The sequence below is a fragment of the Primulina tabacum genome, chromosome 3, assembly GCF_025594145.1.
Source record: "Primulina tabacum isolate GXHZ01 chromosome 3, ASM2559414v2, whole genome shotgun sequence".
NCBI classification, from domain to species: Eukaryota; Viridiplantae; Streptophyta; class Magnoliopsida; order Lamiales; family Gesneriaceae; genus Primulina; species Primulina tabacum.
The window spans coordinates 2563647-2577545 of record NC_134552.1 but is presented as its reverse complement, the minus strand read 5'-3'; the positions used below and the strand labels follow the sequence as shown (position 1 = coordinate 2577545).

The following is a 13899-nucleotide window of genomic DNA, read 5'->3' as shown; positions in this document are numbered from 1 at the left end:
TTATTTCTAAGAAATGTATTCCAAATGCAGAAAAAATATTTGAAAAACTCGAAAAAATAAATTAAAATCTGAAAATTTATATCAGGAAGTGGGAATTAACCTACTTACAGCAGTATGCCCACCATTCCACTTGTGTGACCTAACAATAATGCAACTAATTTTTCTTTGGAAAAAAATAATAATAACATAATGCAACTATTTTGTTCCTTTGTTAAAAAACAAAAAATGATATAAAATATGGTAGTGAAATAATTTGTAATCACATGCCACTGATGAGCATTTTTGATAAACAAACAGAAAAAATATTATTTATTTTAAAAATTCCCATAAATTTGTATTTGTATGAAATATACTTCGACAAGATGAACTCGAGTAGGGATCATTTGATTCCACAAAAAGATAAATAAATCATTGCATTCAAAATGCGGATCAAAATTTAAAATTTTTACACGATGAGAGCAAAAATTTTAATAACGACGCAAAATATTTTCACTTTTTAATATATTAAAAATACCTAGAACAGAATATAATTCTTCAATATATCATCTTTGGAATTAAAAAAATTAGGTAGGGTTTTATATATGATTTTATTACCCTCTAATTAACCAAGAAATATATTTTATTCAATTAATTAGTGCATAAATTGATAAAATATTTAATGGAATTAAAGCTAGTACTATGGTTTTTATGGCAGAAATTAAATATTATTTTATTTAGATCAATTAATTATTTTTCTTAAGCAACCACTCTCCAAAAAGCAAGCAAAGAATGTCAACCTCCACATGCCAAAAAGTTTAATGCATTTAAATTGATTTTTCCTCTATATTAATTGACAATTGTTTAGGTAATAATGATTCACTCCAAAAGTGCATGTGCATACAGCTACTTAGAAATTGGGTATTAATTATTTTAGTTATTTTATTATTATGATTATTCAATTTGAATCTCACTATTTTTAAAATTATTGAATTAGTTTATTATTCATGTTTTTATGTTAGAACTTTGGAAAAAAGATTCATTAGAGGGACTTATTTTATACATGATACCTAATGGGTAAACTCCACATTTACATCAACTTTATTGTTTTCAAATTATGTAGTGCTAATGATATTCGATGATTAATCTGACTTGATTAATGTAAATGATATGTGATATCGACTCAAATTGATAAACTATAAGATTGAAAATGTGCCCATTTATTCAAAACTATATCCGACGCAATCCATAAAATTCAAATGCATTTTCGTCACGAGAGGTAATCAGCGAAGTTGTCACTTCTTGTTGTTCATGCACTTCACAAAAACACACATTAATTTGGTGTGATCTTCGGATTTCTTATAATTAACTTTACACTGAATGGATGGAAAAAATTACATAATTTATTAAAATAAATCATTTTATTGGTATGAATGCAAATTAATAATAATATGATTGGTGGATTAAAAGGTCACAAAAAAAAAAAAAAAAACAAGTAATCAATGTATTGGTCCAAGCGGATGATGTGATTTGAAGGGACGAATGGACTCATCCAAAGCAAAAGTTAGAATCGAAGGCTAAATTGTATTCACTTGGAAATTTGTCCTGTATTCTTTGTTTGGTATAGTAAAAGTAGATTCCACTGCTAATACTTCTTCCTTTTCTCGCACGGTTTCAAATGGAACTCGGATGCTATATTCTAATAGTCAGCTTTTTTTACATTTTTGAGTTTATTTTATTTTATTTTTTTGAGAATACATTTATGAGTTTTTAGTTATATGTGTACAATATTATTTCAGTATTTAGTTCTCTAAAAAAAATTTATGAGACTATCTCAATGATTAATTTTGTGAGAAGGGTCTCAAACTCGATCCGACCATGGACATATATTATTTTTCATTGTAAATATAGATCAGATCAATTTGTCTCGCATACATAAATTCGTGAGATCGTATCATAAGAGACACACTCTTGTTTACTTTCCAATATGTTTTGAATGTTGATTGTTGTACAATAATTATCTTTATTAAAGAACAATTTTATTAAAACATAATCTCACACGGCAAATTCAAGAATGGATAACATATATCTTAATATAATATTCAAAATGAAAATAAGATGGCGCCAAAGAGGGTCTCTAAGGTCATCTTCAACCACAAAATCTATTTTGATGTAAATTTTACACTAAAATAGTGCGATTTCTGAACCAAATACAACATTCATCTCCAACTCATTTACTTCAAATCTTACACCAAAAATAATATTCTCGAAATATTCTTTTTATCTCCAACTCATTTACTTCAAGTCTTTGTATTTGTATTTGTATTTGAATTATGTGTTTCAAGTTGTATCTATTTCGATTATCTTTTTCAATTTATTTATGAATTGTATTGTTATATTAAATTTTTTGCATTTGTATTAAAATTATATTAATTATAAATCATTAAATCAAATTAGTCCTTAATTAATAATAATTAACATAAATAAATAAATATTTTAAAAATCAACCATTATTATTTTTAAATTTATATGATTAAATATCTAATCATTAAAATAATAAAATAAATATTATACTATTATTTAAATAATATTTATAATTTTTAATACAAATATTTATAATAAATACAAATAAAAAAATTAAAAAAAAAAAGAAACAAAGAAACAAACCCCGCGCCAAATTGGCGCAGAGCTATTTTGGCAAAATAGCGCAATCCCCATTGGAAGAAGAAAGACTGCACCAAACTGGTGTTTTACATCATTTTGGTGCAGCCTTGGAGATGCCCTAAGTGCCTTATTTTCATAGGATTTTGTTGATTAGTTATCTTAATTAATAATGGTGATTATTGGTTGACATAATAATGATGATTGATAGTTAACTAATAAATATGGTGGTTGTTAGTTGAAGGATATGGAAGATTTTTTAGACATGTGTTTCATCTCAAATTTTCCAAAGTACTTGAAATTAGACTTCTATGAACACTTTATATTTGGAAAACAATGTCGAGTGAAGTTCAACACAACAGTATATCGTACTAATTTCACAATAGATTACATCCATTCTTATATGTGGGGTCCTTCTCGAGTTCCTACTCTTGATGGTGACAGATATATGTCAACACTCATTGATGATTACTCGAGGAAGATTTAGATATATATCCTGAGGCAAATAGATGAAGTCTTTTCAAATTCAAAAAATGAAAAACAATAATCAAAAAGCAGATTGGAAAACAAATCAAGTGTCTAAGAACTAACAATTGATTGGAATTATGTGGAATAGAATTTGATAATTTCTGCAAGAATCATGGGTTCGTGAGACACCATACTATGAGACATACTCCACAACAAAAAGGTTTTGCAGAACGGATGAACAAAACTCTGACATAAAGAACATGATGCATAATCTCAAATGATGGTTTAACAAAATAGTTCTAAGCTGAAGCTGTTAATACATCTTGCTAAATGGTTAATAGATGTACATCTTTAGCAATAAATTTAAAGACTCTTGAGGAGATGTGGTCGGGTTCTCCTGTACAATATGATAATCTGAAGATATTTGTTTGTCATACTTATGCTCACGTAAAAGAAGACAAGTTGAACAAAGGGCAAAAAAATTCATTTTTCTTAGATATCTTGAAGGTGTCAAATGGTATAAGTTGTGGAATCCTAATACAAGAAAATCCACCATAAGAAGATATGTGAATTTAAATGAAGCTGAAATGCTTATATTACCATAGGAGTCGACCCTGAAAAGAAAAATACTTATATCTAAAAAAATGAAGTTTGAGGTAGAGTCTACAAAAGAATTCTCAAAAGATAAATGAAAATATGTTACACTCAATTGAGAAATATGATCCTCTGCGGGATTATCAATTAGCTAAAAAGAGAGAAATGAGGCAAAATGTGAAAGCTCCTCAAAGATATATTTGTTATGCTGATCTAATCTCATATGCACTAAATGTTGCTGAAAGGAATCTGATAGGTGTCGTTCTCAAAGATAAATGTTGCTTAAAGAAACTTGATGAACCACAAACTTATCAAGATGCAATTGCTAGCAAGGAAACTGATAGATGTCGTTTTTGCACTTTTTTATTGTGTCATTTCGAGTCACATTCATGCATGTTTTGTGAGATTTCATTTACATTTCATTGTTTTTCTTATTTGTTATGTCTAATAATTGTTTTGCATATGTGTGGATTTATTTGTAGCGTATGCGAGGAAAAAAAATAGGGATGAAAGAAAAAAATTCGAGAGATGCCTTAGGGTGGGTGAAAACATCTGCCTCAATGCGCACATGAAGAAAAATGCACAGGAAAGCAAAGACAGAGGCGCGCGAGAAGAAGATTTTGCCAGCCCTAGCGTGCCCGGGTTGAAAAAATTGTGTCACATGCGTGCAAGGGCAGAAGATTTTGTCCGCCCTAGCGTGCCCAGGTGAAACGTTTTGCTAGAGACACGCATTGGCGTTGAAAATTTCATCCCCCCAGTGCGACTAAGAAAGAAAAAACTTCCCTCAATTTCCTTCTATGTGTTCCGGATGTTGTCTAGATAGAAACCATAGCACCTCTATTTTTAGGGTTTTTATCAGTTTTAGAGAGGAGAAGAAGCATTCGCGTGTAAGGAGAAAAATCCGGAGTCGATGAAACCTGAAGACTCGAGATTTTTTAGCAGTGTGCCAACTGTTCTTCATCTACGCTAGTATTTTTAGTTTATAAAATTTTATTTAATTGTGTGTTGCATTTGTTATTAATAATTCTAGTACCTAAACTTTGTTTTTGTTAGGATTCGAGAGGATTCGACCCCGAACAGTTGTTTGACCTAATTTATATTCGATTGTGTTTCGTTCTTGATTATATTATCGTTTTTACTTGAATTATTGATGTCTAGCTAAATTTGATAATATTTTATATTGCAATTGAGTTCGAGAGAATAATTTGTAATAGAAACTAGTAATATAATCTGTTGATTTTAAATTTTTACATAGATATGTGAAATTAAATATACTTTGATGGTCATAGTCTGACATGTCGAAAGCTATGAGATTTCATAGATCGTCCATGCAATTCACTGTTGATAAATAATTAAATATATTTAATTGTTCAATCGTGTCGAATTAGTTTAACATAGCTTGAGAAAGCGTGTTAATTATTTGGGGAGTCTTGTCAAAGGAAATGAAAAATAATTGAGATTAATTATTGAAAATAACGAGGGGTCGGTGAACCGAGATTCCAAACAACTTAACTTCCTGCTTGATTTTTAATATTCATTTGGCATCGTTTATTTGATATTTGAACATTTAGTTATTTCAATTCTAGTATTTAATGAATCCATTCAAAATATTGTTTGTTAAAAATATATAACTGGAAATAATATTCGTATAATACAGTGTTTGTGGAACGATATGTATATTTTATACACTATACTATAACTTCGATCGTACACTTGCAATCATTTTGAGCTTGAACATTTACAATATTAACTAGGAATTTATTGTACAAGAAAAACTCGATCAAAATATTTTGAATGGATTAAGGCAATGACCAAGGAGACTGAATCACTTGACAAGAATTATACTTGGGAGATTATTGAATGATTGAAGAATCAAAAGATTGTTAGAAGTAAATGGTTTTTAATATAAAAGAATGAATTAACGGTGTAGAAGATGTAAGATTTAAAGCAAAACTTGTAATAAGCGGTTTTACACTAAGAGATATGATTGAATACCATGAACTATTATTCTCTTCGTTGGTAAAACATAGCTCAATTCGTACATTTTTTGCGATTGTTGCTCATTTGGGCTTGGAACTTGAGCAACTAGATATCAAAATAGCTTTTCTACATGGTTAACTAGAAGAAAAAATCTATATAAAAAAACCAGAAGATTTCGAGGTTCCAGGAAAAGAAAACCATATTTTTAGGTTGAAAAATCTTTGTATGACTTGAAACAGTCCCCTAGAATATGGTATAAGCAGTTTGATGCTTTTATACATACAAATCATTACTCAAAGAGCGAATGTGAGAGTTTCATATACATGAAGAAACTCAAGGATGACCTATTCATCTATCTACTCTTAAATGTTGATAATATGTTGATTGCTTGCAAAAACATATAACAAATTGAAAATTTGAAGGCACATTTAAGTACAAAGTTTGAGATGAAAGATTTAGGAATTGCAAATAAGATTTTGAGAATGGAGATCTATGCACACAGTTTCTTTCACAAAAGAAGTACATTGAAAAGGTATTTGAATTTTTTGGCCTGCAAGATGTGAAGCCTGTGACAACTCTATTAGCAAGTCATTTTAATCTCTCGGTAGCATTGTCATCAAACACCAAAGAAGAGGAAGAGCAAAGGTCTCGTATTCTTTGTGTAAATGCAATTGGGAGCCTTATGTATGTCATGATATGTACTAGACCAGATATTTCTCAAGATGTCAGTATAGTAAGCATGTACATCGAAAATCATGGAAAAGGACATTGGCTGGTAGGGAAATAGATTATGTGTTACTTGGAAGGAACAATTAAGTCGGCTTAACATATGGGAATTCTAAGAACAAGGATGGAAGCATTGTTGGATTTTTCATATTCAGCTTTTGCTGGAGATCTTGATAGAAGAAGATCATTAACAAAATATGTTTTCACACTCCATAGATGTATTATCAGTTGGAAAGAAACCTTGAAGACTGTTGTTGCTTTATCAACCACCGATATTGTTGAGTACATTGTAGCAATAGAAGCTGTGAAAGAGGTTATTTGGCTTAAAGGACTAGTAGGAGAGCTTGGTATACCACTAGTTAAAACAATAGTCTATTGTGATAGATATAGTACAATCCATCTGACGAAAAATCATGTGTATCATGAAATGATGAAACATTAACGATATCAGGATGCACTTCATTAGAGATCTGGTTTCTCAAAGAACAATTACAATGGATAAAATACTTACAACAGATAATCCAATAGACATGATGATAAGACACTTCCAACCACAAAGTTCAAGCACAACTTGGACTTGATTGTAATAAGCTATTGATGAAAACGTGAATGAGAACCGCGCATCAAACAATATATATTATTACTTTATATAAATGTAGAGATTTTTTTTATTAGCTGAAATAATTAATAATAGTAGTTGTTAGTTGACATAATAAAGGTAGTTGATAGTTGACTAATAAATATTGTAATTGTTAGTTCAAGAATATGAAAAATTTTGAGTCATATGTTTCATATCAAATTTATCTCCAAATAATTTCATCAATGGCTTTGAAGATCAACCTAAGTGAGGAACATAAAAAGCAACTGAGAGAGCTTTTTGAAAAAAATAATTGAGAACTTCTTTGTATAGGGTAAGGATGACAATTTCCTCCGAATCCGATAACCGACTTGAATGAAGGAAGGTGTGAAGATGATTTTTGTATCCAATTAAATAAATGATTAATATGATATTGGATTTTTGGATATAATGATAAAAGCATGCCTTAAAAAATAATGATCATATCAACTCGAATAAATATATATTTTATTCTCCCAATTCAATATGTTCATATGGGAAATAACATTTATAGTTCGAGTAAATGCTTCAAAGCCCAACGATATTAAATTCATCAGAAAACAAATAAAAAAATATGTTTCAATTTCAAACATGATTTATCATTGTTTAAAAATCAAAATAGTTACTAATAATATTTGAGTTTGTGAATCTTCGTACTAGAAATATATTACTGTCCTCTTTTTGGAAAAGGAATATCACCTCATTGATATGGAGAAAAGGGATTGACAAAAATTGATCATGAACAAGAAAGACCAAATTGAATATCACAAGAAATCGAGTCAAATTACAGTCAATCTCAAGCTCTCTCGCCTCTAATTCTCCTAGCCAACTGGATATCTTTGGGCATGATGGTGACCCTCTTGGCGTGAATAGCGCATAGATTGGTGTCCTCAAACAGACCCACGAGGTACGCCTCCGCAGCTTCCTGAAGCGCTGCCACAGCAGAGCTCTGGAAGCGGAGATCCGTCTTGAAATCCTGAGCAATCTCCCTGACCAACCTCTGGAACGGCAGCTTCCTGATCAGCAACTCGGTGCTTTTCTGGTACTTCCGGATCTCCCGAAGAGCCACCGTACCTGGGCGGAAGCGGTGGGGCTTTTTCACTCCTCCGGTGGCGGGGGCGGACTTTCTCGCCGCCTTCGTGGCCAGCTGCTTCCTAGGTGCCTTTCCTCCGGTGGATTTTCTTGCTGTTTGCTTCGTTCGCGCCATTAGATCGTGAGTGAAAGATAATGGAGGGATTCGATGATTTGGTTTGTAGATTTGTGATAAGAAAAGTTCGATGGGAGATGTGAAATCTTTGTGGGATTTATATAGGACGAATCTGAGAAATGGGCGTCATTATCGAGCGGGAAGTTTGGAAATTTTGAAGGATTTGGACGAAGATACGGAAATCTGTGCTGTTGGATTGGATCCTTTATCGACGGTGCACATTGCTTGATTCCATTGAGGATCCGAGTTTACTCTGATCAGCCAATAAGAGCGCAGAAGTATTTATCATGTGTTTTATCGAATGACCCAGATTTGTTCTTGGTATGCTAATAAAAAACTATAATTAAATTATCTAATGCAAAAACTTTTTTGAGTAGTATTTTTAACAGGCGTGGATTATGAAAAAATATTATTTTTTATTATAAATATAAATTGAAAAATCTACTAATTTTACGAATATAAATTTATCGGATCATCACACAAAGTAACCTATTTTTAAGCTAAATATTTTGGCAAAATCTTGTGTGAGACGGCCTCACGAGTCGTATTTTGTGAGACGGATCTCTTATGTGGGTCATCCATGAAAAAGTATTACTTTTTATTGTGAATATCGGTACGGTTGATCCGTCTCGCAGATAAAAATTCGTGAGATCGTCTCACAAAAGATGCACTCGAATACTTTTACCACGTACCAAAACTTTTCTTCTTTTTATTTCAAATCCCAAACTAGTGATTATTCTCTGAAGATCCGAACACACACATTGCACATGTCTGATATATATACCATTCTACATCATTTATAATATTTTTTAAAAAAGTATTTTAATAACTTACTTAAATTTAGCTTTAACTTTAAAAAGTATTGTAATAACTCACTTAACTTTAGCTTTAACTTTGGAAAGTAACGTATATGGACACATATTTGGTCGATTTAGTGAATTCGGATTAAAAAAAAGACCAAAAAAAAAAAAAAAAGTCAAAAAATTTGATGAAAACTAAATATGTACAAGTTAAATGTGTAAAATCGCAATTTTCCTCGAAAATGATCCTAACTTGGTGAACTATTATAGCATGAGATTTTTAGGACAATCGAATATCTACTTCAAGATAGTAGTTAAAGTTCATTATATATCAGATCCAATGACTTTCTCAAATGAAAAATCATTTAAACGAAATGAAAAGTGGCCATCGCTATTCCTTTCTAGCATAATGTCAGATTCATCATCTATGCTAATCTCACCCGAATCTGCTTCTCGTGCTAGATGATGAATCCGATTTTCATTTCCTTCTTTCTTCGAATGAACCTCAGGTGTTGTATTGGGCACGGTCCTAGATTGCCTGATCATGTTGCCTATGCTCGCGAAATTTGAGGATCTGCCCCATAAGAACACGTGAAGAAGGATCGTGGCCTTAGCATGGCGGTGCAACGAGAGCTTATGGCTGAGTGAAACGGTGTCGAAGCAGCGTATTGCGCCAGTTGAAGAAACCATCCATGGGAGTACTTTTTGGTTGGATATTCGTGAAACGACCAAGAGTTGCGATGCTTGGAATGCCTGTTTGAAGAGTTTACTAATCCCTGATCGAGCTGAGGGAACATCGTCGTCTTCTACCGCGGATGATATGTATATGAATCCCTGTTTCATTATATACGCATTCAAATACACGATCCTCCAGAATATAGGACTAGTTATTAAAGAGAGTATGACAATAGTACCTCTTCGGTTCTGCTGATTGCAAAACCGAGCTTTGTGTCAGTTTCTTGGACTTTGATCTCGACTGGAATCTCTCCTGCTTGAGGGGAGAACCACAGACGAACCGCCCTGACCATACCAATGTCTACACCATGGTAATCTTCAAAACCATACAAACTAGCGTTTGCAACCTTGGACATCTCTGTGAGAGATCCTGAATTTACGGTGGGGGAGGCTGTTTCTCCTGATATCTGAACAAGAATGGATTCAGTTCAATAACAATGACATATTGACAATTGCCACAAAACATTCTGAGTAATGCTTTGCCACAAAACATACCGATTCATGTCACACCCACATTTCGATACGGAACAAGGTATTGTGATTTACAACATGCACCAGTTTGATCTTTGCTATTGATTGCTTGATCAAATTTCAAACTCTAGCGTTTTAAATTGTGTATAGCAGTTTTGAAGTATTCTCCTTGGCCAGTACTATGATGGGTTTAAATGTCAGCTTATACATGTGATAGGATTTACCTTGGTTAGTAAGGACTCCGTTTGAATATTTGTGAACAAAACAGGAACCCCGGATGCCTGAGCTGTGATGATCCAAGCATTGGCTCTCGCAAGCGTATCTTCGAGGTCGTTGTAACGTGAAGCTGCTTTCTCCGAGGTTCTTGGTAAGAAGAGGATCGAGTAAAAGCTACTCGAATTCGGAATCAACAGCATCTCTCGCGTTCTCTTTTCCCATGGATACAATACATATCCATCCTCCAGTTTAGTTCTCTCTAGTGCAATCAATAGCCTTGATATCCTTGCCGCTGAGAAAAAGTACACATTTCAGGCCCAAGATTCTCAACATCCAAAAAAATACACTGGTTAAACGGGAAATAAAGGATTGCTTTTGTTATGTTTTTCACAAAAAATCTGTTATATTTTCGAGATATTTAATTCTAAAATGGGTTACTAAAATTTGAGAAGTTCAAATAAGCAACAGACAGGACTTAGCTCCAAACCTAAACCAAGGGTGGAAGTGGATGAACTTACTTGAATTGGTTGGTGAAAGATCAAACTTACGAAACAAAGAAGGAGACAACATCACAGCAAAAAAAATAAACTTTGAGTTGTAAATTAGCATCTATTCAAATCAACCACTTTTTCGAATTTAAACTCCTGTGTAATTTTTAATAACTTTCAACTCTCGTTCTTTCTACAAACAATGTTAGTCAGTTAAAATATATTGAACAAACCACGTTTGACATGTTAGTCTGAAAAAGTATTAGTTGGGGATCAAACCCTTGACAATTAGTTACCCTTGGCAATTCAAATACCACTCATGAGTTATAGCACTTTGTTTTAAGCCAATTAATTGCCAAACTCAACTTTAGTAATTAAAAATGTAAAAAATAGTATTATGTGAAGATCAAATTAGTTCATAGTGAATGGAAGAATTGATTGTATAATAATTATTTATGTTAAATGATTTATTATTTTGTCCACAAAATTACATTGAATAATATATCGGTCAGCAAAATCAATGGTCCCGTCCAATCCCTGCAATTTATTTTTCCATTTTTAATCCCATAAAGATCACTTCTTTTCAAGAAAAAAATTGAAAAACATAGAACACTAACATGGTACCTTAAGCCTCTCTTTGCATTCACAGGTTGTCATACCAAAAAAATTTGTCTAAAAAATTAAAAGAAATAATATTGATTCTCATTGTTGTGTATTATCCTTTTATAATTTATTTATATACACAAATATATCCAAACAAACAAATTATTTATTACTATATATTAAAGTTAAACCCATAAACTAACTATTGTGCATCGGTGAAGAAGAGCAAGTATCTTGTGAAACGGTCTCACGAATCTTTATCTGTGAGACGGGTCAATCCTACCGATATTTACAATAAAAAGTAATATTATTAGCATAAAAAGTAATATTTTTTCATGGATGACCTAAATAAGATATCTGTCTCACAAAATACGACATGTGAGACCGTCTCACACAAGTTTTCGCCTATGAAGAATTTTCGAAATCCAAAAATTTAACTTGATTTCCTTATTCATTATTTCTCTCTAAATTTCAAACATTAAAGAAAATTAACTAAAAACAAGTAAAAACCTTCATTTTTTGAATTTGTTATCCCACACATAATTCCTTTTTTTTTTTGTTACGTTCCTATGTCAATTTCAATTATTCGTTCATATAAATTTCATAATATTTATTTTTTATTTTACGCATATTATTCATTATTTTCAACACTAGAGGTAGATTAGAATCAAAAAATTTTGTAAAACAAAATTCAATTTCAACCTCACTAATTCTCCAATAAAACCATTCGGCTTAGTTCTCACCTTGCAATCTCAAACAGTCGCTCTCCGTCCGATCAACGAACCCGAGTGCATGATTCGGATCATCCACGCCCCGCATAACATACTGCTTCTTCCACCCGAACCCGTTCCCCGGAACAATACACCCCTGCATCTCCGAGAGGACGTTCGGCCCGCGCCTCACCCGGACGCGAATCCTCGTCTCTTTCCGCCTGAACGAATCGCCTAGAATCTTCTGCACGCCGCTTCTCCCCTTCTCGAACTCGGAGATCACGATCGTATCGCCAATACGTATCTCCTCCACTATGTCTCCGGTCTGCGGCTTGTCTCCAGCCATCCATCCACCGCTTTTTATGCACTCAACTGAGAGAAAAGTCGACGGAGCTTTTGCGGCCGGCGATGGAGTTGAAACGGAAACATGGGAACTGGAGCTGAATGGTGAATCCATGAGCATTTTTTTTTGGAAGAAATGAGTTTGATCGGTGTGGAAGGAGGAACTGAAGGTTGAAATTTTTAGTAGCAGAGTAATTTGATGCTGACGTTTGGGTCGGATGGGGGGATGACTTTTAAACAAGTCAGCAACTTTTGGTAGTAACGAATCATTTCAATAGGAAACAAAAAAAGAATAGTTTGGTTGATGATTTTTTGTATGGAAAAAAATTGTCCATTTCTAACCAATTCGGAAGTTTTTTTCCGACACTCGTTCAGTTTGTTCAAGATATCATAATAGACAATAATCGTCACAAGGTAACCATGCAATGTATAAAATATGTATCACTTGTTCAGGTTGTTCCCCAGTCCAAGATGTATCCAATGCACATGGACACAATTGCTTCTTATACCTTGAATCAGCCTGCTTTTAAGGCCTGTGTTAGCCCATGTTTTTCACATGGTCCACGAATTCTAAGATCACCTAGGCCCAAAATAAATTCAAAAATTTGTAATTATTCAAAGCACGTGAATTCGATCTCATTGAAAGGGAAAAAACAATCAAACAAACAAACCACCGCCATTAAATTTTTCTACTATTATATTTAATTTTTTTTAACATTCTCAATATATATCAGAATATAATGTTTTTTAAATATACATTGACAAAAACACACGCAATTTTATACCTATAGTAAATTTTATTTTTCTAGAAACAAAATTGAACATATATTATATTGTTTTGAAATTTTATTCTCTCAAAGCAGATACTGGAAACAGCATCAACAAATCCAACCACAGTTCTTTTTCACGGTAAAACAATGTTCGACTTAGAAATCCCATATTCAACAAATCACTAGAATTTTTTTTTAAAGATGTTTAATTTGTTTTAAACGAATATTTTTTAAAAAAAGTAAAAAAAAAAATTATGTTAAAAAATTAATAATAATGTGTACCTGTATATTCCAAAAACAATTATCAATATCGCAGATAACAGAACATGAATTTAAATTTTAAATTTTACGTGGACCCTTCACAATTTATGACTCTAAATGTTGGCAACGATGAATAAAATTCCACCTTGAATGCAGTGTTTCTGTATATCAATTAATAATCTTTAAATGATATGAATTTTGTCAATTAAATATGTGCTTTTGATTATTCGATAATAGTTATAATTTAATACTTTATCGAAGGCATTTACATAATT

General features: G+C 32.2%; 2 protein-coding genes across 2 annotated transcripts; both read right to left on the bottom strand.

The window, feature by feature from the left end:
- Positions 1-7655: 7655 nt before the first annotated feature.
- Positions 7656-8440, bottom strand: LOC142538812 (histone H3.2). Its single transcript, XM_075644106.1, has one exon. The coding sequence runs from the start codon at positions 8226-8228 to the stop codon at positions 7818-7820; it is 411 nt and encodes a 136-aa protein (XP_075500221.1). The 5' UTR covers positions 8229-8440; the 3' UTR covers positions 7656-7817.
- An 896-nt stretch (positions 8441-9336) lies between these two features.
- Positions 9337-13038, bottom strand: LOC142539284 (uncharacterized). Its single transcript, XM_075644640.1, has 4 exons — positions 12285-13038; positions 10459-10742; positions 9943-10170; positions 9337-9862 (listed from the first exon to the last, which is right to left on the bottom strand). Exons 1-4 carry the CDS (start codon positions 12712-12714, stop codon positions 9353-9355), a joined length of 1452 nt encoding a protein of 483 aa, XP_075500755.1. The 5' UTR covers positions 12715-13038; the 3' UTR covers positions 9337-9352.
- Positions 13039-13899: the final 861 nt, after the last annotated feature.